General features: G+C 31.1%; 2 protein-coding genes across 4 annotated transcripts in view; one reads left to right on the top strand and one right to left on the bottom strand.

The window, feature by feature from the left end:
* Positions 1–13,742, bottom strand: part of LOC143066964 (uncharacterized) — a 55,969-nt gene extending 42,227 nt beyond the window's left edge. Inside the window, exons 1-2 of one of the 2 annotated variants that reach the window (XM_076239855.1) lie at positions 13,605–13,742; positions 5,997–6,142 (exon numbers count right to left, since the gene is read on the bottom strand). In XM_076239855.1, the coding sequence (XP_076095970.1) occupies positions 5,997–6,014 (18 nt within the window). In that variant the 5' untranslated portion in view covers positions 6,015–6,142; positions 13,605–13,742. Of the gene's footprint in view, positions 1–5,996; positions 6,363–13,604 lie in introns of those variants that run through there. The other variant, XM_076239854.1, reaches the window with a different exon arrangement.
* A 1,773-nt stretch (positions 13,743–15,515) lies between these two features.
* Positions 15,516–26,171, top strand: part of LOC143066959 (lysine-specific demethylase 6A-like) — a 70,989-nt gene continuing 60,333 nt past the window's right edge. For both annotated transcript variants that reach the window (XR_012975811.1, XM_076239844.1), the window contains exons 1-2: positions 15,516–15,671; positions 25,885–25,951. Coding sequence is in view for 1 of the 2 variants with exons in the window: in XM_076239844.1 (XP_076095959.1) it covers positions 15,604–15,671; positions 25,885–25,951 (135 nt within the window). In the remaining variant the exon portion in view is untranslated. The remainder of the gene's footprint in view (positions 15,672–25,884; positions 25,952–26,171) is intronic.

The raw sequence follows: 26,171 nt of genomic DNA, 5'->3' as shown, positions 1-26,171 counted from the left end.
AATTCCAAAGGTTTGCATTTATCATTATATTTATTACAAAATAAAATTATATACATTCTATTTTTCAACATGTCAAAACTTGTAAGCTAAATTATCGGTTCATAGTTCAAAGTAAATATTTTACATATTCTAACATCGAATAATGACAACACTGCAATTTCAAGCTTCAAAGATTTCTCTTAACATTTTTTTTTAACACTCAATATTAAATATATATATTTTATTTTATTCTTTGGAGATTAAAGTCAGCCTAAAATACAAATGCAGTTATCAATAAGAATAATAGGAATCAGAAAAAGAAAACAATATAATTATTGTCAGTTTTAAATGAAGTAATAAAGTTCCTATATATATATAGTATTAAGTTTCCTTTTGATAAATACAAAAAAAAGTGAATCATCGATTTATTTGTTCATTTTTAATTTTCATCCCAAATATTCTTTTCTGATAAAGATTCAATCAAACATTTGAATAAGGTTTATTGTTAAATTGTCATTTAAAAATCAAAATATTCAATTCAATACACTCGGTGACACAAAATCGAATTGGTAGCCGAGCAGGGCTATTAAATTTGGCAAAAACTTTCTAAACTTTGCAATACATATAAACTTTTGTATCTTCCCTTTCCTGCAAAAAAACGTAACCTGAATTGACTGACAAAAGCAGTTGCTAGACTCATGTTGTCTCTTTTGGATAGTTGTTACAATTAGCAATCATACCATACCTCACGTACAGAATTTTGAAAACCCCACTTATACTGCGTTTATGTCCTACACATCAATATATATTTGCCACTGAACGTTAATAAAACAACAATTATCAAAACATATCATTATAAAATATAGTATTAAAAAACTGAAGTCATTTATCTGATTTGTCAATGTGATATATCAAGCCGAAGTATTATTTCATTGATACCGCGTTTTATCAAGGCATAACTTATTATGATAAATATGATGGAAATGAAATATTTTGTCACTTAGTTTTTATTTCAGTTTTTACTATCATCCTCAGAGCCAAAAAAAAATTAGGGTATTTGATAAATAAAATTCTGTTTCAATTTTGAAAAGTTTATTATCATTTTTCCATATGATTTCAAGTTTCGTTTTTTTTTTCTTTTCTTTTGTGTAAATTTTATAACCAAATTATTATTTTTAAAGAGATGGTTTGATCTGACATGCTAAAAGGAAGTATTCTTAGAAAAAAAAACATTTATAAGTTGCCTAGCTACAGTTTGTATTACAATTTAATTATAGACTACTATCATTTATCTGATCTTGTAATGAAACATCCCTCAACTGCGTAGCATTTTTATTTTCGCTCAATAAAACCAGATCAATAGAGCATCAAAATTCAATGATTTGAAACTGTTCGTAAGAAGTTTTAATGTTAAGAAAAAAATCAATTCCAATGTGGTGTTCAATTAATGCCATTATTACACATAAAGATAGTGTAAATCGATCTGTAAAGGTTGAACAAGTCTTAACTTCCCTTTCTAAATAGTTGTATCGACATTGTGACTTGAACTAGAATACGATAACCTTCAAAAAGGGGGGTGGGTGGAGTTAAGGTTTTTGTCAAAGTCAGAAAATTATTCGACGCTATCAATCAAACATTTTTTGTCAAAATTAAACACTAGAAAAGAGGGACGAAAGATACCAGAGGGACAGTCAAACTCATAAATCGAAAATAAACTCACAACGCCTGGCATTAAGGTATGGGAATCGGAATTCAGAATCTTTTTTTGTCATCTGCTTGACCACAATATTTTTTTTCATCAAAGTGGGGATCTAAATTTGTTTTTTTTAGAAAGAAAAAAAACATAACCCCTCACCTCCCCTCTCTGAAGTTAAATAGTCGTTTCCTTGTGACTTTTTATGATTTTTTTTAATTGTACGAATCCAATTCGTTAAATCACTTTTGTGATACATAACAACCGATTGTGACAGCCTCAATAATTCTTAAATAATGAAATTGTGAAGTTCGAGATACAGATTCTTACAAATTTGGAAGAAAATGTCAATAAGCTATTTACATAGATGTTGTTATTTTTGTCAATGGATAATCGTCTCATTGGTAATCATTCCACATCTTGTTATTTGTATATTTACACCATGGCAAGCAAGCTCACATTTAATGTAATTGAATAGCCGTCATTTATCATACTTTACTATAATACAAGATCAAATTTCAAAAGGACGCTATCCTAAATATGATATATTCTTAAACATTAACTAACATATATATGTAAAGTGGATACACTCAGACGGACTTATGCATTCATACATATATACCTAGAGTTATTAGATACAAATATGCTAGTGTTAGCTAATGCAAAAACAATTGTCCAATATATCAACATGATTTAAATTGTTTTTTTATTATTAATGTTATACAAATCGCAAATTCGTTTTACTACTTTAACTGTTAAATTTGTACTACATAGTATTTCGTACTGTTTAGACACATCTGTACGTGTATGTTTGAATACAAATGTTTCTACCATACATAATAGTATTAGACATACACTATATATATATATCTATAATACTAAAATTACGAGGTCCAATTTGTCAGCCGTCATCACGTAAAAACGATGAATCAAAGAATCTATAATACTAAAATTACGAGGTCCAATTTGTCAGCCGTCATCACGTAAAAACGATGAATCAAAGAATTCAACCTTATATATAACTAATATAGTACAATAGTGTTGATTAAAAATTACACCACTCCAGGCCCATTTGTTTTCCACGTAATTAATACTGCCAATAAATAAGAAGTTCCGAGTCGAGTCCGACACCGATACCAATAGTATATTCAACTGTTACCTATTCCTACATGATCTGTATGTTCCGCATTTGACAGGCGCACCACCAAACGGTGTATTTAGAATTTTGCTGTATACTGTTAAAAAGTACTCCACGGCCCTTTTGTTTTGCAAATTAATAATATTACCAATAATTGATAGGTTCCAGGTCGACGGGTTCAACATGTTCAAACAGAAAGATTTAGAAAACAGAGAAAACTGTGCATCTTATAATCGGCATGACTTGATCAGATGACAATACCAATACTAAAATAAGGCATACGCATAGTTATATACTTTGATTCAGTCACGGACCCGCAATATCACGGGTGTGTTCTAGTATATATTAAATATACAAGGTATGTCAAATTGAGACGAATTGTATGTATATGTTCTGGAGTTAGTTAGCACTGTAATACCACGGGTTATCCGATGGAAAATGTCCGTCATAAAGTTGTCACCTGTTTTGACGTACATATAAATTTCAATGAAATTTAGAAATTATATTCAGTTGAAGTGACGCCATTGTAATGACATTATCATCCTTTACGATAAAAAAAAAAAAAAAAAAGAACAACAAAATTGAGGTCCATGTACCTAACGTTTAAATCAACTATAGCGAAGCTAGATAACAGACACACCAAAACTCAGACAACACGTCGAAGATATGAGGATTTCAACAAGTAGATGGTGTCGTTTTTGCACCAGATAACGAGCTGTATATATAATAAGTGTGTGTTCCTGTAGACGCGCTAGAATACGTAATGGGGTAATATTTTTTTAAAGAATCCAGCCCTTAGCGAGGAAGAAGGATACATAATTCAATGGTCATTTCGTCAACAAACTAGCGGTCCGTCAATTACTGTGACTACTAGCGGTCCGTCAATAAACTAACGAGTACTAGTATACGCATATGGTCATGATCATACGCTTATGGCCCAAATAGTCATATGGTTTGGGACATATATATATATATGTATATAATGATAAGTCAATTGTAAGATTTTGTCAGCTTGCAATTTATTTTTATCAATGTTATTCGGCCCAAACAATTTTATAGGATATAACGATAAAACTGAATGAATGACAAATCGACTCGATTCATAATTACGACATGCTAACACAATAAAAAATATAAAATAATTTCACAGAACTGTCTTCACTTATTTCCGTGAATTATACAACTGTATTTCTTATAATAGTTTAAAGAAAGTTGCAACTATCTGATGAACTCAATTAATACAATTTCGGCGTCAGTTCAAAATCTAATGCAATCTGGGTAACATTTTCAAACGCGCACACCAAACGAATTGCCTTTTAAAACATCAAAGACAGTTAACTTTTAATATGACAATGACGTGATGTTGTTTTTCATTTTTGGGTACGAACAGAAACTTCGAATTGGTTCACGAGTCAAAAAAACGTTTTTTAGAAAATTTGTACAGAAAGAACCAATTCAAAAGACAAAATTTTCTCAAAAAGAGACCGTAATGCTAACTTATGATCTGACAAAATTTAATTTCAAAATTATAAAAGGTATAATGTCTACTAATCTATACTACGGGGTGTTTTACGATCTTGTTTACCCACGAGGGTCCATCACGGTATGAATTATTTCTTTAAGAAACATGCAGTTTACTGATGACTGAAACTCTATATATACAGTAATACATAGTAAGTTAGTAATATCTACAACTTTGTGATATTGAAAGGACCAATTCAAAAGACAAATGTTATTGACTAGATGAACATTTCCTTTTCTGTATCCGTTTCCGTTCGTGTTTTTATGGGTGTTTTTTTCTCGAACATATGTGTATTTATAGTATACTAGTAAATGTCTACTATATGATAAAGATATTTGGGGTCATAATTTTGTAGCGAAACTGTGAAAGATTTATATTTGTTTACTTTTCCTACATATTTATGTACAAGTATGTGACATAACCGCCCATTACAATTGGAAAACAGTACACATGCTCTGTTTGGTTCTCTACGAAATAATATCTAGTTGTAAAAATAAGAAGATGTGATATAATTGCAAATAAGACAACTCTCCACAAGAGACCAAATGACCGTACGGCCATTGAGTAAAACCCATACCGCGTAGTCAGTTATAAAAGGACCCGAAATTATAAACATAAAATAGTTCAAAAGAGAAAACTAACAGCTCAATTTATGTACAAAATAATGAATGAAAAACAACTATGGTATACAGCAACAAATGACCCTCATTTTGTGGTTAGACTATAAAGAAGCCGAGTCGGCTCAGACTAACATTCTCCATTCCCGACCCTTGGTATTCGCGTTGCACAAACGACAATTCAAAATAATTCTTGAACACAATGCTATAAATCAGTTTGTAATATTTGCATACACTAACACATATCTTATAATTATTTGAGGAATCATTGAATTCGCTGGCTTTTGTTTGAATGGACACCAATATCATAATATAGCAGAAAGATGCATTTGTTGAAACATAGTTTTCCGAGTAGTTTTCATACACTTTTACGGGTTAACAGAAAAGAATATATACTCAACTGAATGATGATATAAGTGTGTATGATTTAAATCTGTAAACTCAAGTATTAAAGAAAATATGTGCAAATATATAAGTTGAATCTGTTTAGATGGGTTGCTGTCGAATCATTTTTGTATAGAGATCAGTCACAGATATGCGTGACCTAGTAAACACTTATTTTTTATTCATTGATATACATAGAAGAGATTTTTAAATAGTTCTGAAGTGTGATATATACTTTCTTATAGGTATATCAGATTCAGGTTATTTACGTATATTACAAACAGTTTGATTAATATATGTACACGTCACACATTTCTGGCCAATGGAGAGAAAAATGACATCACGTCTGTAACAGATTGTGCAGAATTATTCTCTTCCTTTCAAAAATCCCCACAAACAAAAACCAGCTTCTAAATTTAACAAAATTTCATACTCCATAAAAATAGAAATGTCCCCAAAGTGAGAATTTTCAATAAAAAACCCACGAATTCCTAAAATACTATACTATCAATATGCAAGTCTTGACAAGCCTGCAGATTGTGTATTCATTGATTTCGTCCATTGTCGTCTAATAAAAAACCATAATTATTTTAATTACTGAGATTTCACATAAAAGTTTCCTTTTTAGAAGCTTGCTATAAAAAATAAATCAAAAGCACCTACCTTAACTTCTGTTTTCATCCTCCTTATTCGAATTATGCACAGTTACACAATATTTTAATGGCGGAGAATATGTTTAAAAATTGTAATCACATCAAATTGGAAGGATATGCTTCTGTATAGTCCTTTATAACAAAAAATGCACAAATCTGTAAAAACAAGTAAAATTATTGTCAAATCACTTGTAATTCTTCATTATTACAGGCACAATTAAATAATTTATGAAATTATATTTCTTATGCGATGGGAGTGATACGAGATACAATGGCGGTCATGTAGAGACGTGTAATATGCAGTTAAATGTCTATATCTACATACTTATGTATTGTTACGTTGTATGTATTATTTTTTAGAGTTTTTTCTTTGGTTTTTTTTTTTTTATCTTTGTTTGAAATTGATAAATATTTTGTTATTTTCGACCCCGCAACACTGATTTTTTATAAAAATATATTTCTTAATACTAACGGGAAGGTTTTATTTTTTAGCTTCCGATAATTTTTTAGTACTTTTTTATGTTGGAGACCAACAAAATCTATTACAGACATATCATGTTTGCAATTTCGTGTAATAATCTATGTGAATGACCAATTCAAAAATAAACAAGGAACTCCTGTCATTTTCTATTCACAGTCTTTTGGACTTAAAATCTTAATAAATGCTAATACATATAGATTTCTTGATATCAGTTTCTTTTTCCTGTACACATCAGTTAAGGAAATATTTAATATGATTCTAAAATTATTTTTTGTTGTATATGCATATTGCCAGAAGTTGCACATATTAAGTCTTTGCAAAATCCTGTTGATATGATGTATAACAAATATATTCAATCTGTTAGGCACATTCGGTATGGCAAAATCTATATAAAAAATTGTACAACTGATATTTTTCTACTGGTGTGTTGGTTCTTACTGTAAAAATAAGATTATCACAAAAATTGTGCAAGGAAATTAGAGTTATCTCCCCTTAATCACAAATATGTTTAAAACCCGCAAATCAAAATTCACCTTCTAAATTCAGCAATTTCCACAGCAAGGATGCAATGTCTCTGTAACTCAATTATTCAACAGATTTGCACGTGGATTTTCACATGTATTTCGTGGAATGCAAGAACATGGAAAAAACAAGGCCTTATCTTGTTACTTCGTGGAATGCAAGAAAATGGAAAAAAACAAGGCCTTATCTTGTAACACAAACTTTACATACATCCATATGTAGGATAAATGGAGCGTGTTTTTTCCAAGATAACACCCGCAGACATGAAAAAATATCAAAAAAATATTGACCTTTTTTTTAAATTTTTAAGTTATAACCACGGGAAACCACCCAGACAACCAAACCATAAGTATAACTCATCTTTATTTATAACAGCGAATATGTAGCCAGCATTAACCCCCTTTTTACAGAGGGAAAAGGGGATGGGTCAATATGTACTTGATTATATGTGGCCATTCATAATTAGCTGTGGTTTTAACGTTTCCTTCGTTTGTTTTGTGAACTAGTTAAGTTTCTATTTCTTCAGTATCGTCACTGTGATTTGCAAACTATTATTTAAAAACCTTTGCTTAGGACAACAATTGAGGTTGGTTTTTTGACAGATATTTAAACGTTCTTTTTTGTCGATTCTCGGTGAATACAATTCTTTTTTCATCTTTCCGAAAGCAAAATAACAATAAAAAAGAAAGAAAATACGCTTTATACATTTCATACATCCGAAGCTTTTTTTCTAGATTTACCTTCATTCCGGAACGCTCAAAGCCGAATATTTGAAAGCCAATGATTTAAAAGAAGACTTTAAGAGCTATATGGTCTGCATGCCATTGGTTGTTGATATGGAATAGATTAAATGAAGGTACATAAAATTGAGAACGGAAATGGGGAATGTGCCAAAGAGACAACAACCCGACCGTAGAAAAAAACAACAGCAGAAGGTCACCAACAGGTCTTCAAGGTAGCGAGAAATTCACGCACCCGGAGGCGTCCTTCAGCTTCCCCTCAACAAATATATACTAGTTCAGTGATAATGAACGCCATACTAATTTCCAAATTGTACACTAGAAACTAAAATTAAAATAATACAAGACTAACAAAGGCCAGAGGCTCCTGACTTGGGACATGTATACTTTATCTATCCAAACACGTTTATTAGCAACTGTTTGATTCACTGCAGGTGGGACAGGACTCTTCTCAACCATTTTTTTGAAACAGGAAAGAAATATTTGAACCAAGATTCGGAAAATAATTTAATCGGTTTATAAACAAGCGACTTGAGTTTCGTCCTCTTCTATAGCAAACACTGCTTCGAAATATAACCATCTACAACCTGCTGTCACATGATAAGCGTACCATCATTGTAACATGTGACATTTAAGATGAACAAGGATTATGTCGAATAAAGAGGGGGAAACTCTTACTGGACAAAATTTAAAGATGAACAGGTAAAAAGTCTAAATTAACCATAAATGCAGCTCAGATCAAAATAGTTATAAAGCCAAACAAGAGCAAAGTTGAAGAGCAATGAGGACCCAAAATTCCAAAAAGTTGTGCCAAATACGGCTAAGGTAATCTATTCCTGGAATAAGAAAATCCTTATTTTACGAAAAATTCAAAGTTTTGTAACAGCAAATTTATAAAAATGACCATATAATTGATATTCATGTCAACACTAAAGTGCTGACAACTGGGCTGGTGATACCCTCGGCGACGAAACGTCCACCAGCAGTGGCATCGACCCAGTGGTGTAAATAGTTATCAAAGGTACACAGGATTATAATTTGATAAACTGTATAAGGTAACTAGAGTTATCTTCCCTTGATTACAAACACGATCTTTAAAATGATACTTGTTTTTTTTTCAATTGAGCTTATCGAAGTTCATTTTGTTGGCTTCCTTGTCACAATCTCATCTAATCACATCACAGAAGCGGGTGTTACTGTCATATTAATAGGACTTAAAGTACAAGTAACGAACTTTGTGGACTTGCTTGCTTTATTTTTCTATTTTTGAAGAATGTGTATTTAAGAATTCTAAATTTTCAGTTTTTCATTTTTTTGTGTTTCCCTTTTCCCTTTTAAAGAATTTCAAGTTGACATTGCTACTCTATTATTGTGGAAAATTCAGATTCATCATTTTATGATGATTGGTCGAATATCAGGAGGGAACAGTCATTTGTGAGTATTATCATGATCACTTTATTTTGTTCTCCATCTTTAAAAATCACATTTCGGCAACCAGCATTGATTACCCAAAAATGAATAACATTGAATCACGGACAAGGAAACAAATACGTTTGAGTATAGATGATCTCATTATAATTTTGTGTTTTGTTTTGTTTGTTTTGTTTTTTATGTAAGATCTATTCAAATAGAGTAAGTACAATACATTTATAAAAATTAAATACTAACAACCAAAGAAAAAAAAAATACTTTTTTATATATATATTTGAAAATGATGTTTTCAAATATATTAGCCATTGGTCATTAATGTTTAAGGTTTATTTAAATTCAGTTCCCTGAATAAATAATATTATCTATGGATCGAACCGTACATGAGCTTTATGTTTATCAGTAAAACTAAATTAAGACAAATCTTTACTGAATTTGGTCATACACTGCTATGCTATTCAAAACAATACAGGGTCCAGTCTACTAGCCTAACGAGTACTAGTCTAAAGAGTCGTAATTGGTCCCCATATGAAAAGTAGCAATATACGTATCGATAAACTGTATTGCCTTAAGACCAATCTTTTCAGGCTATCTTTTCGGGTTTTTTTCCACATTTAAATGATTTATTTGTGAATTTTAAAATCTCCAAATCAGAGCTTTTGGGGTGATTTTCAGTTATTTAGGAAAGAAAGACAGATCCTTTTACTTACAAATAATCATGATAATAGCATAACAGAAAAAAAATAGTGTTTTGTCTAAATGTCTAAATCACGCTTAATGAAATTTGAGTTATTCCTCTTGGATGAAAATTAGATCGTTTAATGTATATTTTCCTGAAGGAACTAAGCACCTACTATTCTCTTCTACAGTACATGTTTTTAAATGTCCTAGTATAGTGCTAGAGAGAATAATTATAAGTGTCAACTTCAAACTGCTTAAAAGAGATTTTTTTTTTATATTTTAGACTAATACATGAGGTAACTAGAGTTATCTTCTCTTGATTATCTGTATTCGTCGCAAGTATCTTTGCAATAAAAAAATTTCAATTATTATATATATGAAATGTAAGAAAATACATTATTCTGTTTTGTTTTATTTCAATTTGAGGTCATCTGCGTTTATTTTGTGTGTTTTTTTTTTATCATGTTTTGTTGTTTCATCACATAATGGTTAATCATTTTTTACTGTATATATGAATTCTTAGTTATTCCTTAGCTTCCTGTTTGTCATTATACTTTTTTATATCTTTCAATGTGTTGAATTCCTCTATTCGGCTTTTTGTATTAGCACCATCGTCCCTGTAATGTATACTACTTGTTTATATTACTTGTGACTATCAGATATAATTCAGTTATCGGTATTCAATTCTGAACATCTTCCTTAATAGCAAAGTTTTGAGGAAGAGAAAAAGGGGGGCATATTATTTATAGAAAAGATAAAATCGAAATATTTTAATACATTTTTATGTTTGATTTACCCCTTTTGCTTTGATCTAACGGAATTTAAAAAAAGCAAACAGAGAAAATATAAAGATTTGCAATATCCGAAAACATTACTCGTCAAGTATATTGGACAGAACTTTTTAATGTGAAGTAATAGATAAATAAAACAGAAAACAGACGACAAAACAAAAACAAACAACAAATACAGATCAAAATATGACCTTCATCCATAAACTAGAATATATACAGTACAACAATAAACTGTATATACATTATTATTATAAAATCCTATTGTGTTTTTTCGTTTGCATTCTTTCACATTTTGTCGCGTTTTAGACTTACTGCAATGTATGAGTTTCGATCACAGTTGGAAGCCGACAGCGACCTAAATATAAAAAAAGAAGATGTGGTATGATTGCCAATGAGACACCTCTACACAAGAGACCAAATAACACAGAAATGAACAACTATTGGTAACCGTACCTCCGTCAACAATAAGCAAAGCCCATACCGCATAGTCAGCTATAAAAGGCCTCGAAATGAAAATGTAAAACAATTTAAACGAGAAAACTAACGGCCTAATGTTTGTACAAAAAAAGAACGAAAAACAAATATGTACATATAAACAAACGACAACCACTAAATTACAGGCTCCTGACTTGGAACAGGCACATACATACAGAATGTGGCGGGGTTGAACATGTTAGCGGGATCCCAAGTTGCCAACCCTCCCCTAACCTGGGACAGTGATATAACAGTACAACATAAGAACACATTATAAAAAATCGATTGAAAAAGGCTAAACTCATCAGATGGAAACTACAAATATAAGTTAACAGAATCAAAACAGAATTTGAATTTTGAATATAAAGTTGTCTCATGGCAATCATATAACTTTTCTCTAGTTTGTCTTGGTACTATTATGTATTGTAATAATTATATGTATGATAATAATGTAAATATGACAAGCAAAGAATCTTACCAGTTATATAGTTTATTATACGTTTTTTTCGCATACATGTTTATATACTAATGATAAAATGAAAGTGTATATTATGATTTCTTTGAATTCTTATCAGCAATATAGACGTTTTCTGAAAACCCAACCATGACTGTATGATATTGGGTACTAGTATACTAAATATTCGACTGACCGAGTACTTTCTACTAGTATCATGTATAACGATATACGAAATTTATTCTTTTTAAAGGGGCACTAGCTACGAGATATATAAAAGATCTAAAGTTTGATTTTTTTCTGTTCAATCAGTAATGAAAGTGAAATAGTGAAATAACATTCGCTTTTTGCAGCCAAAAAGGTTCAATTTTGACAAATTACGCTAAGAAACATGGATGATTAGTCATTCACTTGCATTGTGATAGAAAGATAGTATATCATTAATATCAATAAAAACAATAGGTCAATAAGGTTAAATGTATACTACAAAGTCATGATATATATATATCTAAGGATCACAGGTGAGCAACTATATACATTTAAATAATGAGTATCGAAACTAGAAAAGAAGTATTCAACCTCCAACAAATTACTTAAATATCCTCATCTTTATATCAATTCCAAGGGTTGACTGGGCTATATGAACTTCTCCCAAGTCATAGTTTAAGATCTCCCGTTGCTAAATAAAGTTATGTATAGTTGGAGTGTAGCTGTCAATTCCAATTGCTCGTATAGAGATAGTGATACACCTTCTGCACACTATAAAAGAACCATTGCAATGACTACCCGAGGGTCCCGTTTATGGTCTTTTACTATGCAATAGTTCTGTCCCAATCCAACATACCCTAATTTTCAGTGTCTGTTCAAATTTCTAGCTATTCATCCCGATTATCATTTTTTTTTTATATAACGAGTATATACCAGAATATACCAACTGTATTTACTTTTTTTATTTGTTATCGTCCTGAAAATCCATGAAGTTTTAACATTGTTATCATGTAACGGAAAAAGTTATTCTATTGTTGAATAACTTGTGGTAAAGATCACTAACAAAAAAAGGGTGATTTCAAATTTATTTATACAAACTCTTCAACGGAAACGATGGCATGAGATGTACAAACAACTTTTTTTATAACAGCAATTTGTTACCTGCACCACATATACGTCAAATAACAATACATGTTTTTTTAGTTTAATCAAAAGACGGGAGCTTTTGCGAAATAAATACATTGGAAGCTAATAGGTACAAGTACTTATTGATAACAACAAAAAAATATCTTTATATTGAGATCTATGGGAAATATCCGAGTAAAACAGATTCAATGAAAAATTTGAAGGAACATATAATTTAAATAGAAATTCCGACTGAGATTTACCATTTTTTTTGTTTGTACAATATTGTTTTGGTGAGTGGGCCTTGCGTTTCGTGTAAATCTTTGAAGAAAATACAAAACAAGGCAATGGCAGACATAAATCAAGAAATTGAAATAGACACGGCCTAAAAAAAACAGCAAAATAACACATAAAACTGTGTGTGCTCTCCGTGAAAACACTACTACAATGAAGGGGGGATACCCTTTTGTGTTAACTTGTTATGGTCCTTTTCAAGGTGTTTGTTAACTGTTATCTGAAATCAATTTAAGCTGTTAAGCCGCCCCCACTCCAATGATTATGAAACTATGACTAAACGAAAGTCTCACAGAAACTGGCTTATTGCTTAAAAACTGCATCCTTTTTTGTAAATTTTATAGGATTGTACAAGAAATGTTCGTCACGGCAAATTGCATAACTTTTTATGGCCTAAAACATCTTAATATTATTCGCGTCAAAATGGGTGTATTGTATCTTATAAATTATTAAAGGGAAACAATCAACGGGCCGATTACAGTTTGGAATATTCTAATGGGAGATAACTCTATTTTTGAAACTTTATTTGAAACTCATTCCGAATTATTCAATGATTTAATACATAATTTAGTCTCTAGATACTTTACATATAATTATTACACTGTTGATTTATATATAATAAAGGTAGATAAATACTCACTGTCTGTTTAAATAAATCTACAAAAACAAGATTTTTTAAAGAAAAAACCCCACTACGAGCAGGAAAACTTTTAGTTAGAAAAGCAGGAAATTGAAATACTCGTTGTCTTATTATTTCTATATCTGAAAATGATTCAACAAAATATGACATATGTATATATAAGGAATTAACATATATTTACACCGGAAAACCATTGCTTCGTCAACTACTGAACACATAAGAGTTCATCCTTATAAGATACTAAGTGGAACATTTATTTATAATTCAATGTTTATGTCCCTATAATATTTTCACAATAAAACCGTTTATTTATAAGGAAATGAATAAAATGACTCAATGTATTAATGTTAACAAATTTTTGTTTAAAGGATATAATTAAAACGACTTTTAACGATAGACTGACATATGTATTCTCTAGAAAAAGGACAAATATTAAATATTTGAAAATTGAAAATATGGTACTATTAGTCGAAATAATTAGGACGTCTTGAAAGGCTATTTTATTTTTGTTTTGAGACGTCATAATTATTTGGACTATATTTGTTCCTCGTTTCCAGTTTTCTCTACAGATTAGACTATTTTGGTTTTCCTTTTTGAAGTGATTTACGCTTGTTATTTTGAAGCCGTTTATAACTTGCTATTTGGTTTGAGCCAAGACTCCGTGCCGAAGGCTGTACTTTGACCTATTATTGTTTACATTCTACATATTGTGACTTGTATGGAGAGTTATCACCTCATTGGCACTCAAACCAGGGGCGGATGCAGGAATTTTCGAAAGGGGGGTGCTAACCCAGGGCAAAAAGGGGGGGGGGGTGCAGGGGGTGCAAAACATATGTCCCGATACAAATGCATTGATCGGCAAAAATAAAGGGGGGGGTGCTTTATTTATTTCATTCTGCTTTGCATGTGCTTATGATTCAGTTTTAGTGCTTTGCTTGCATGTGCTATGCTTTTTATTTATGAACTTTTTACTAGCAATATAGCTATCATAATTTGTATGTCTCATATATGTGTGTTTTATGTATCTTAATATGTGTGTTGTTATTGTTATTAATGTCGGCAAAAAGCTCTACAGAGCTTATGTTTGTATTTAATGTAACCCGACTTGAAATAAAATTTCTTATCTTATCTTATCGCACCCCCGGAACCCCCCCCCCCCCCCCCTGGATCCGCCACTGCAAACCACATCTTCTTATTTCTATTAAACATTAAATATATCTTATTTCTAATTGAGAAATTGTGGAGCATATACAAATACATGACCGGCAATCATACCACATATTATTACTTTTATATGTAATAAGATATAATTTACAAATAAAGATATAAAGTATCATGAAATTCGTCATTTATTTTTCATCAACAATGCAAGAAATTCCATAAAGACTTCACAAAATTTTGTATGAAATCCTGATACAATACACATAGTTTCGTTAGCACTTGGTTATCTATTTCCCAATTTAGAGACTTCGATTCGCATGGTCTTTTCATGGTAAAGACACCTTTCATTTAAGCAAACAGGGCCATCTCATGCTTCTACTTTGAGACAAACAACTACAGTCGAGTCCGGTCATTATCATTGTAGTACTGTGAAAGTACTTTTATTCGAGGGGTACCAATTTTCGTGGTTTTCGTGGATGACTTTATCCACGAATTTAAGTGTCCAACGAAATAAAACAACCATTGTCCAAAGAGACATAAAAACACATAATTTGTTTTACATGATGTGTCTCCCTGAATTAGTATCAAAACGATTGTGCATTTTATAAAAGTTTTTATATTTTAGTATCAAAACGATAGTGCATTTTAAAAGTATTCATAATTTAGGTCCGTTTGTGTGCTTTGTCATTTAATATTGAATGTACTTTGTTTAACTCGTACATTGTTTTGATTGGTCAATCAAATTAATTAGGTCAGTGTGTTGGGAAAACACCGGAACAGAATCAAATATTTCTGAATTTTTGCCGAAAAGATGTAAAAGATATGAGATCAAGGAAGCATGAATCCTGACAACCCAGAAATTTCACTTTCAGATGAAGAAAGGATACAACTGAATGAGTTTGATAGGTGCAGTTTGTCTATGTGACCCAAAATTAACATTTTTCGACACGTTCATCGCTTGCAAATGAAGCTTTAGAACATCAGCCAGGCATGTGAATCTCTGTATGGATTCCGAGGTCAGGGCGATGTTCTTAGTTAATTTTCCAGCATATTACTAATTAGTAGGCACCAGTTTGATATGTGTTACTTCGTCTAAACTTTCCTGAATAAGGTTAAACAATGTTGAATACAGGGATGGGCATCAACATGTAGATATGATACAGTAAATTATGTGCCCCCTTATGACAAAAAGCAATTATCTCCCATAAGGCCAAGCTGGAGTCCACCTAGGTTTTTAATCCTTAACTAGTTTTATAGAGAATATACAAGCGTCCCTATTAGTGGAAAATACAATCTTGTTCTTGACATCATAGCATCACAATCTACATGTATACTTCAGAGTTTAGTATGAGTCTATGATGTCCATTATCACTGTACTAGTATACATATTTTTAAGGGGCCGGCTGAAGGACTCCTACGGGTGCGGGAGTTTCTCGCTACATTGAAGACCCATTGGTGGCCTTCAGCTGTTGTCTGCTCTGTGGTCGGGTTGTTGTTGCTTTGACACATTCCCCATTTCCTTTCTCAATAATATATATATACATGATATAACAAAATCATTTTGTTGCATCACCAGCAATTTATTTCAGGTTGCATTACCATACCTGCCAACTTCTAGAAGACGGTAGTAAAGGGGGGTCCTGAATACGGAAACATGTGAAATAATAATCGCACAAACGTTGCATGGAAAATAAAATTTGGGGAAAACGAAGCACAAGAAATAAAATCATAAATATTAATGAAAAAAAGTACTAGAAGTTATTATTCAGCCGTTCTGGAGATCAGACAGTCATCATTAATTAAAATGAAGACCCTGCAGTCACCTTTTAGCATCCTCTAGTTGCATTTGATTGGGGAAAAAAAATTTGTAAATTTGAGAGTAAATAATCTTTTAAAAAATCTGATAAAATTGGAAGTACAGATATTGGTCAATAGTTGTTCATATTTTTTACATTGCCACTTTTATGGATAGGTGATACTCTTGTACACTTAAAGGTAGATGGATATATACCTGTTCAAAAGCTTAAATTAAAAATATGGACCATAATTTGGTATTCGGCCTTTGGTTTCTTTTTGTATCCTTTTTTATAAGTTCTAAAATTTTAACTTTTATTTTGTGGGTTGTGTTGGTGTTAGAATAGTATGAATGGAACAATTGAGTTTTTCGAGAAAAAATTAATACATTTTGATTCACCGTTTACGTGACAGGAAACCAAACAGGAAACCAATCTTTATTTTCTTTATTTTGCACCATATAATTCAAAAGGCATAAATAAACACCATTACTAGTGTTACTTGCTTCATGTTAATATTTAGAATCTATTTTCAACGTTATATTAAAGTTTTTTTAAACGTGACAGGAAACCATAAGAAACCGAAAGCATTTTTTTAGTTTTATTTTATTGCAAAATCTGCTTAAAATAATCTGAACAGTATACTTTTTCTTAAAATCCATCTTAAATGTAACAGTATTATAAAACTCCTAAATATGTGCTTGTTTTGAAAACAATTAGTACAATTTATTCAGAATTTTCCATATTTTCTTCATTGATACAGGATACCATAATCGTTGAATCTTGATGTTTTGGGCAAAAAAATATATTTATATTTGGTTTTGAAATTCCAGTTATATAAAATTTATTCCAAATCATTGGCAATGTAAAATTCTTTAAATCCAGTAAAGAAAAAAACTTTTAACTTGGAATTAAAATCTTTAAAATAGGCACCATGTGATATTTGTGACCTGTACACCATCTACATGGTTTCCACATTTTAACCTACTTTAGTGGGCTAAAATCAATAAAGTACTTCCTTTCAAGTCATGCCTGGTAAAAGTTTACTTTTCCTTTGACAAGTTTATTGCGTTTCTGAAAAGTGTTTGCAGAACATGAATAAAAAAAAATAATAAAAAATTGTGACAAAGTTACCAACTTTGTACATTCCTAGTGTAACGGTATATTAACATGCATTTTTCATTTAATTATCTTTATTCACCTAAAATATCCAGTAATATTTACTGCTGAAGCAAAATCAATCCAACGAACATCGCCACCATGATAAGAGACGTAATTTCGATTGAATTTTCCAAGGACCCTGTACATCGTTATTGGGAAACGTAGTGTGTTTAAACGTCGGTCAAATTTGAAATCGATTTTGTCAAGTCATTGGGCATTTATTTTCACACAAGATCGTATGTAACATTATGCACATAGGAATAATAATAGACCCCCGGCGCAATCTCTTTGAAAATTGTATTTTCCTTTTTTAAACAAGTCGAAACAAGTCTACAGATTATGTTTGCTAACATCCCGTTGGAAACAAAAACAATGTTTAGAACTAGTATATCGTATGTCCGGCTGTAAGGGCGTGATCACATGTTAGTCACATGTTTCACGTATGACCGGAAATGATTAGAACTTAAGGACAAAAACAATTTTAATAAATAACTGGACTTCTGTTTCGTGTGAAATGTAACGCATAACGATAACGTCATTTTCTTACTTAATTATTACGAAGATCAAAACAAGAATGTTAATCATCTCTGATTTACCTGTTTGAACATCTCGCGAGAGTTCATATTTGCATATTGTTTTTAAGAATTCTATTACAACAAAGCAGATTACATCATCTTAAATTTGCGTTACGAAATCGGACACAAAAATCACGCCACTGTTCTTACATCTGCTACATAAATACTTATAGTTCTCTGCATTTTCTTCTCACTATTCTTATTGGTCGATGTTCTTTGTTATTTGAAAGCAAAAGTTACGAATTTGCCGGTGACAATTATCTATAAATCAGTCAGCGTTATGCCCTTCGGAAGCAAAAAGTAACGCGAGAAACGACACAAAAATACGGTTGTAGAATCTTTGAAATTCGTATATTTCAATTTTTTTTCTAGGGAAGAGTAGCATACACTTGTATGTTAATAAAAAATAATGGCATCTTTAGATGTAGTTACAACTTTTCTTACAGTAATTCAAATTTTATCACTTTTCTATAGTTATAGGAAACGGAGCCCAATAGCAAATTATGGTCCATATGCGCAACGGATTCATAAATTATTGGAGCACTTATTTTTAGAATTTGAGGACCAACATCATCTAAACCTGTAGATTTATCAATTTTAACTTTTAATAGTTCATTAAAGATTTCTATTGGAGACAAATAGTAAAATTTAAAAAAGTTGTCACCAACTTAATTTATTATTATTATTCATAGTAATTTCATTGCACATTATACATATACAGTATCCAGGCCGGCTTTGAATTAGTCTGATTTACCTTTGAATCAAATGCAGGATAAGCATGAGAAATTAAGAGTACCACACAAAACACAAAAGAAAATCAGAAGAAAAATGAAGCACACACATCGAACCAAACACGAGAAAACAAGAAATAAAACATCAAAACCTGAAATAAAAAGGCTGAAAACGTTGCACAAAAATAACCCTTTACCACCCTCCCATAACTATGCATACAGTGTACATGTATATCTTTTATTTGAAATATATATACAAGGAGCCATTCTTTGGTAAAACAATTAAAGAGTGAAATACCTTGCCCATAAGACTGTCATGAGTACTGAATCTTGGTCATTAAATTTAAATGACATGTTTTTAATTGCACCAATTTTTGTTTTTTAATTAGTTATGTTAGTGAAAGATTACATGCATGACATGCGCTAACTCCAAATATGTTGAAGAAGAGATACAACTATAAACTACATGTATATCTATCTATCTATCTACAATGTATCTGGGACTATCAGTCCGGGGACTAATTTAAGTAGCAAATTCAAAATTTTGTTACAAATTGTGATTTTGTAGTTTTACCAAATTTTAAACACATTGGTTAATGGTTTACAAAAAAATGGTTTATGTGTTATCTTATCATTATAATAAGTAAAATTGAAAAAAATGAACATCTTGCTTCTTTTAAGTAATTGAAATTAGTGGGGGTTATCAAAATAAAAATATGTACGTAAAGAAGAGATTTTTTGGATAAAATTTAGAGGTATGATACTTAAACAAATGATTTTCATGTCATTTTCCCAGATTAAGTTCAAGGTCATCACCTGACATGACCCTGTCATCCTATCAAGACAGATGGTCCGAGACCACAATTATTTCGTAGTGCATTCTTTTTAGAACATACATGACATAAATGAAAATAAAAAAAATCCCATCTGCGCTTTCTCAAAGAAACTTTTACAGTGTTTTGTACTACTTTTGGGACAAATTATATCAAAATTATAGAAAACTTCATCGGCTCTAACTCAAAATATGGACAATTTTATGTTTAGGGCGTCTTGAAATTTTTTGACAGTTTCCGAAGTGCTAATTTTAAACCTTTTTCAGCTGGACCAAATCACTACTTTCCTTTAAAATTCTGGACCCAAATTTTTTTACAGTGTAATTTTACCCCCCTACTTGCAATTTGAGGCATTAAACATGGAGAAATAAAATTGGAAGGGGTATAAAAATTAATGGCAAGTAACCCACTGTCAACACTAGGGACTATATTTGTGAACAACATAAATCAAGGGACGACAATTGTGGTCTCGGACCAGATGTTGGTTCTGATAATTTTAGCAACATGATTAGTTCCTTGATCATTAGAATTGTATATTTAAAGCTACAATAAAAATTAAATCACTTAGTCTAGTGATTTATTTGTACTACTAGTACTTAAATAGGCAGTCTTCTAGCTATAAAGTTTGAACAGGGCGCAGCACCCTGTCGTTTTTATCACCGAAAAACTGACATTTTTCTTCCTTTAAAATACCGGTATTTATTCCATAAACAGAAAGTTCAGCTAACTGTGCAAACTGTCAAATTAAGTGAACCATTAAGTGTTACTGTATGGCTTTACCTGACGGCTTTGGTTTCAAACACATTGTATGTAACACCTATTACATGTACCTTAGCTTTAAAGCCTTTAATTAGAGGTCTTAAATAATTTGTGAATTTCAAAAAAGTTTGAGAAACAATTTGATTACTTCCACTTATTTATCACCTGTTCACAATATATTACTTAAATTTATGTTTCTTTTCGTAAAAGGATTAAATATAAAACAAATTGAATGCAAATGCATATTAGAATATTAATTTAAATTATTTTCACTTAAACTGTTAAATACACTTCAAAAATAAATATTTTGTAAATTATATTTTGCATCTTTACTTATAATATACCTACTAATTTCATATGTTCGAGCCCTGCTTAAAGTTAAAGTGTAAATAATTATATCCTACTAAAGAGACATTAATCTAGTGGATACAGTGTGTTGTGTATAAATTTCTCCTTTTGATTGGTGGACGACTTTAGAACAGTTATATATTTTTTTATTTTTTTTATATATTAGATATCCGTGTATATATATTCTTAGTGGAGGATAACTATTACTCCAAATAAGTGGAGGTGTTCCTTTATTGGTGGAGGATAACTATTACTCCAAATAAGTGGAGGTGTGCCTTTATTGACATAATTAAGTTAGTGACACACAGATACTTCCATTAATTGATCTATCAAGTGCATTGAAGAATTCCCAATATAGAAAATTCTACTTGGTCAGACTGCTATAGTGACAGCAACTACAAGACAGCGAATAAAGATAAATAAAAAACTACAAGACAGCGAATAAAGATAAATAAAAAACTACAAGACAGCGTAATATACATAAAAAAAGATACACATTATAAGGCAAAAGTTTCGCAAAGAGTCGCAGCATCATGACCATAGATTTATGAAGTCAACTATAAACAAAATTGTGCCAAAAGAATTAAATTACATAAATGCATAATAAAAATTATGTGCTAATTAATTATGAGGCTTAAATAATTGCCCTTTATTTTCAATGATATAAATTTACGCATAATATTGCCCTTTTTCTGTGACATTCACACATAAAATTGCCCTTTTTCTGACTAGCACCCTGCCCTTTTCAAATCCTGGCTAGAACACTGAATTAGGTGATAATAAATTAAAGAAACACAAGTCTTACTTCAAACCTTTGTGCACCAATTAACTTTGCATTTGATCTTGAATCTGGTTTTTATACGCCCGTCAAAATTTTGACGGGACGTATTATGGTATACAAATGTCCAGTGTCCGTCCGTCCGTCCATCCGTCCTGTCTGTCTGTCCGTCCGTCTGTCTGTCCGGCGTAAACATGTCGCACCCTAACTTGAGAATGACTTATCCAAATTTCATGAAACTAAACATAGTTGTTTCTTATGATAGTCAAATGATCTGTATACTTTTTGGTGAAAATAAGATTAAAACTTTTTGAGTTACGGCACTTTGTAACTAAAACAGGGGTGTGATTTTTTCACATGTCGCACCGTATCTCAAAAACGATTCTTGATAATTATGGCTTAAAACTTTAAACACTTCTTAGTTATATTAATCTTAATATCTGTATACTTTTTGGTGATGATTCAAAATTTTATTATTGAGTTATTGAGTATTTTGTAAAAATGGGGAGGGTTTTTTTACATGTCGCACCATATCTCAAAAACCATTTATGATTATTGCTTAAAACTTTACACATGTCTTTGTTAGATTAATCTGAAGATCTGTATACTTTTTTTTTTTGGTGATGATTCAAATAACATTTTTGAGTTATTGAGTATTTTGTAAAAAAGGGGGAGGTTTTTTTTACATGTTGTGCCGTATCTCAAAAACAATATATGATTATTGCTTAAAACTGTACACACTTCTTTGTTATATTAATCTAAAGATCTGTATACTTTTTGGTGATGATTCAAAACTTTATTTTTGAGTTATTGAGTATTTTGTTAAACAGGGGAGGATTTTTATACGCATGTCTTAATTTTGACGGGACGTATTATGGTATACAAATGTCCGGTGTCCGTCTGTCCGTCTGTCTGTCTGTCCGTCTGTCTGTCCGGCGTAAACATGTCGCACCCTAACTTGAGAATGACTTATCCAAATTTCATGAAACTTAACATAGTTGTTTCTTATGATGGTCAAATGATCTGTATACTTTTTGGTGAAAATAAGATTAAAATTTTTTGAGTTACGGCACTTTGTAACTTAAACAGGGGTGTGTTTTTTTTCACATGTCCCACCGTATCTCAAAAACGATTCTTAATTATGGCTTAAAACTTTAAACACTTCTTAGTTATATTAATCTTAATATCTGTATACTTTTTGGTGATGATTCAAAATTTTATTTTTGAGTTATTGAGTATTTTGTAAAAAAGGGGGAGGGTCTTTTTACATGTCGCACCATATATCTCAAAAAAGATTTATGATTATTTCTTGAAACTTTACACACTTCTTTGTTATATTAATCTAAAGATCTGTATACTTTTTTGTGATGATTCAAAACTTTATTTTGGAGTTATTGAGTATTTTGTTAAACAGGGGAGGTTTTTTTTTACATGTCGCGCCGTATCTCAAAAATAATTTTTGATTATTGCTTAAAACTTTACACACTTCTTTGTTATATTAATCTAAAGATCTGTATACTTTTTGGTTTTAGATTCAAAATTTTATTTTAGTGAAATTTAGTTTTTTGTAAAAAAAGACAGGGTTGGGGATTTCACATGTCCCTGTCGTGTCTCAAAAACAATATATGGTTATTGCTTAAAACTTTCTCAGAAACTATTTATGATTATTGCATAAAACTTCCACACAAGACGTCGGGCGTATCATGTGCTCATGGCACAGCTATTTATTTTACATGTTGCGCCGTATCTCAAAAATTTTATGATTATTGTTAAGGGATATTTAGTTTTTTGTAAAAAAAAAAAACAGGTGGTTTCACATGTCCCGCCATGTCTCAAAAACAATATATGGTTATTGCTAAAAACTTTCTCAGAAACTATTTATGATTATTGCATAAAACTTCCACACAAGACATCGGGCGTATCATGCGCTCATGGCGCAGCTGTTTATTGTTTTTGCTAAGTTTACTAGCTAGCTGTATACATTACAGTATAGGCATTTACAATTGTTCACATTATAATGATTTTATTAATATATATCAGATTTGGGGTCACAGCTATTTGACTTGAAACATGTGAAAAATCTGAAGAGTATTTACAAATTAAATTGACTATTCAAATTATAACTCTAGGGAGTTAAGTTTGCCAACTCCTTTCCAATTGATTGACAGCTGTCTTGATAAAAACTGAAAAATGACCTTGAGATGGTTTTTTGATTATTTGTGTTGTTGGTTTGCTGTCTTTATGTGTGGTGACTCCTATTATTCAAATGGAAGGTCTTTAAAATGTAGATATTATTGCTTCTTGATAATGCTTAAAAGATAACTGTTATACATCATTTCTAGAATCATGTCTTTAAATGGAAAAGAAATGTCAATATTGCACACATTTATGACGTCATTTACCAGATAGAAGGCACCTGTATCCGTGCTCTATTAAAAGTTTTGAGGACTTTCATATTTGTCATCTTGTAGTGTAGTATAAAAGTAATTTATGTTCTGTAAGTAGGTAATCTTGATTCCTGTATGACTGAGGGAGGGTGATAATCTTATTAGATTTTAATTTCCCAAATATTTTGTGCAGTATAAAATCAAATTTTTTTTCTCAACATCTGTTGGAAATGACGATGCATAAAGATAAAATTGAGAATGAAAACAGAGAATGTTTCAAAGTGACAACAGCCTGACCATATATACATGCCATAGAGAAGACAACAGCTGAAGGCCAGTCATGGGTCTTCAATATAGAGAAACTACGCACCGAAGGCGTCCTTCAGCTGGCCCCTAAACAATTATGTATACTAGTTCAGTGATAATGGACATCATACTAAACTCTGAATTATACACAAGAACAAGAGGCTCATGACTTGGGACAGGCACAAACATGCAGCGAGGTTAAATATGTTTTTTGAGATGTAGAAAAAACAAATGCACAACAGTAAGTACAGTAAAACTCATTTTTGTCACATGGATAATGGAAGTCACATGACGGATTCATCTGAAAATTGAACTGGCCTATTGGGATTGATGAATGACTTTTAAAATGGTTTTTTTTTTTTTTTTTTTTTTTATTAAGTTTAACATTTTTATTGGTACAATGTTAAGGTGATAGAATCACTTCCATGGCTATGTTGATACTGTATAGGGCATGTTAGGCTTGTCCTGAAATTTCAGAAATTTGCATACATGTATATACGATGAATTTGGCATGATTAATGTGTGTAATTTCCATGTACAAATGTAGATAGCCAATAGAAAGAATATATATGTATTTATACTTTCCAGGCCTACCATAATTTTGAGCAGTGACCTTGGTGTGATTTTTTTCAAAACTTGAGTCTTTTCACTAACAGCTAACTTAGTTGAGCATAATATGCCACAAAAAAATGAATTTAAACAAAACATGTAAATGGAGGATTACATTTAATGAGTTAAATACCAAACTGACACTTTGTGAAAACACAATACTCTCTGGTAAATACATATGTATTTCACTCACATTCATTTTTTCTTCGGTATAAGAACAGAATGACTTCACATATTGTCAACAGCTTGACATGAAGGAGTTGTAACGTGTGTCAGAGCACTTTCATTATTTGTCACACACCTACTTTTACACTTTTAATTTTCAATATGCTGAATGAACATTAATTTTTTTTCAACAAATACTACTACTGCACAGAATGACTATATAGCTAAGTCACTTGATAATTAGTCAGTAGCATTACAGTGATGAGTTGCCATGTGTAATCACTTTTTTTAGCTATCGATCACCTATATCCTGTTTTCTGATACTTTTGATTAAGAGTATGACACATTGTGTTCTAATCACTTCAAGGACTGCAATTTTGATTTACAGATTATGACTAAAAACTATCCTAGGGACCCTATCATATTTAGGAATAAATTTTCTTCACACATATTTTTGTTGGCATCATTTGAAAAACATGACATTAGTACCATAGCCATAAGTAGTTATTACTTCTGATCAATTTTATATGAAATGAGTGATCTACATGTACATGTATCTAGTAAAAAACATATGAAAATTATCTTAAAATATTATATAATAAAAATTAGGAGATGTGTTATAATTGTTTTGTTTAAGGTTTAGAGGAGAATAACACTTTTTTAAATATTTTCAGTCGAGATTTTGGATTTGTAAAGCTGAATCTTCCAGAAGAGGCAACTAAAAGAGCAGTTGTAGAAAAGGTAATTTATATGAATGGTCATCAATATAACCTGTCGTCTAGCTTTACTCATCTTCATTTAATTTCACACACAAACATAATACACCTTATCGCTATTTAGTCCATTCCGGGAAAAACAGTCATTTATACAACTTCCTGTTTTGGGTCACCGGCCGAAAAATGGAGGTCATCAGTAGTGAGCTGAGGGAGAAAAAACTTTAGGAGTGATCACCAAGAAACTT

The sequence above is a fragment of the Mytilus galloprovincialis genome, chromosome 3 (genome assembly GCF_965363235.1).
Source record: "Mytilus galloprovincialis chromosome 3, xbMytGall1.hap1.1, whole genome shotgun sequence".
Taxonomy (NCBI): Eukaryota; Metazoa; Mollusca; class Bivalvia; order Mytilida; family Mytilidae; genus Mytilus; species Mytilus galloprovincialis.
This window is presented reverse-complemented; position numbering and strand designations above follow the sequence as displayed.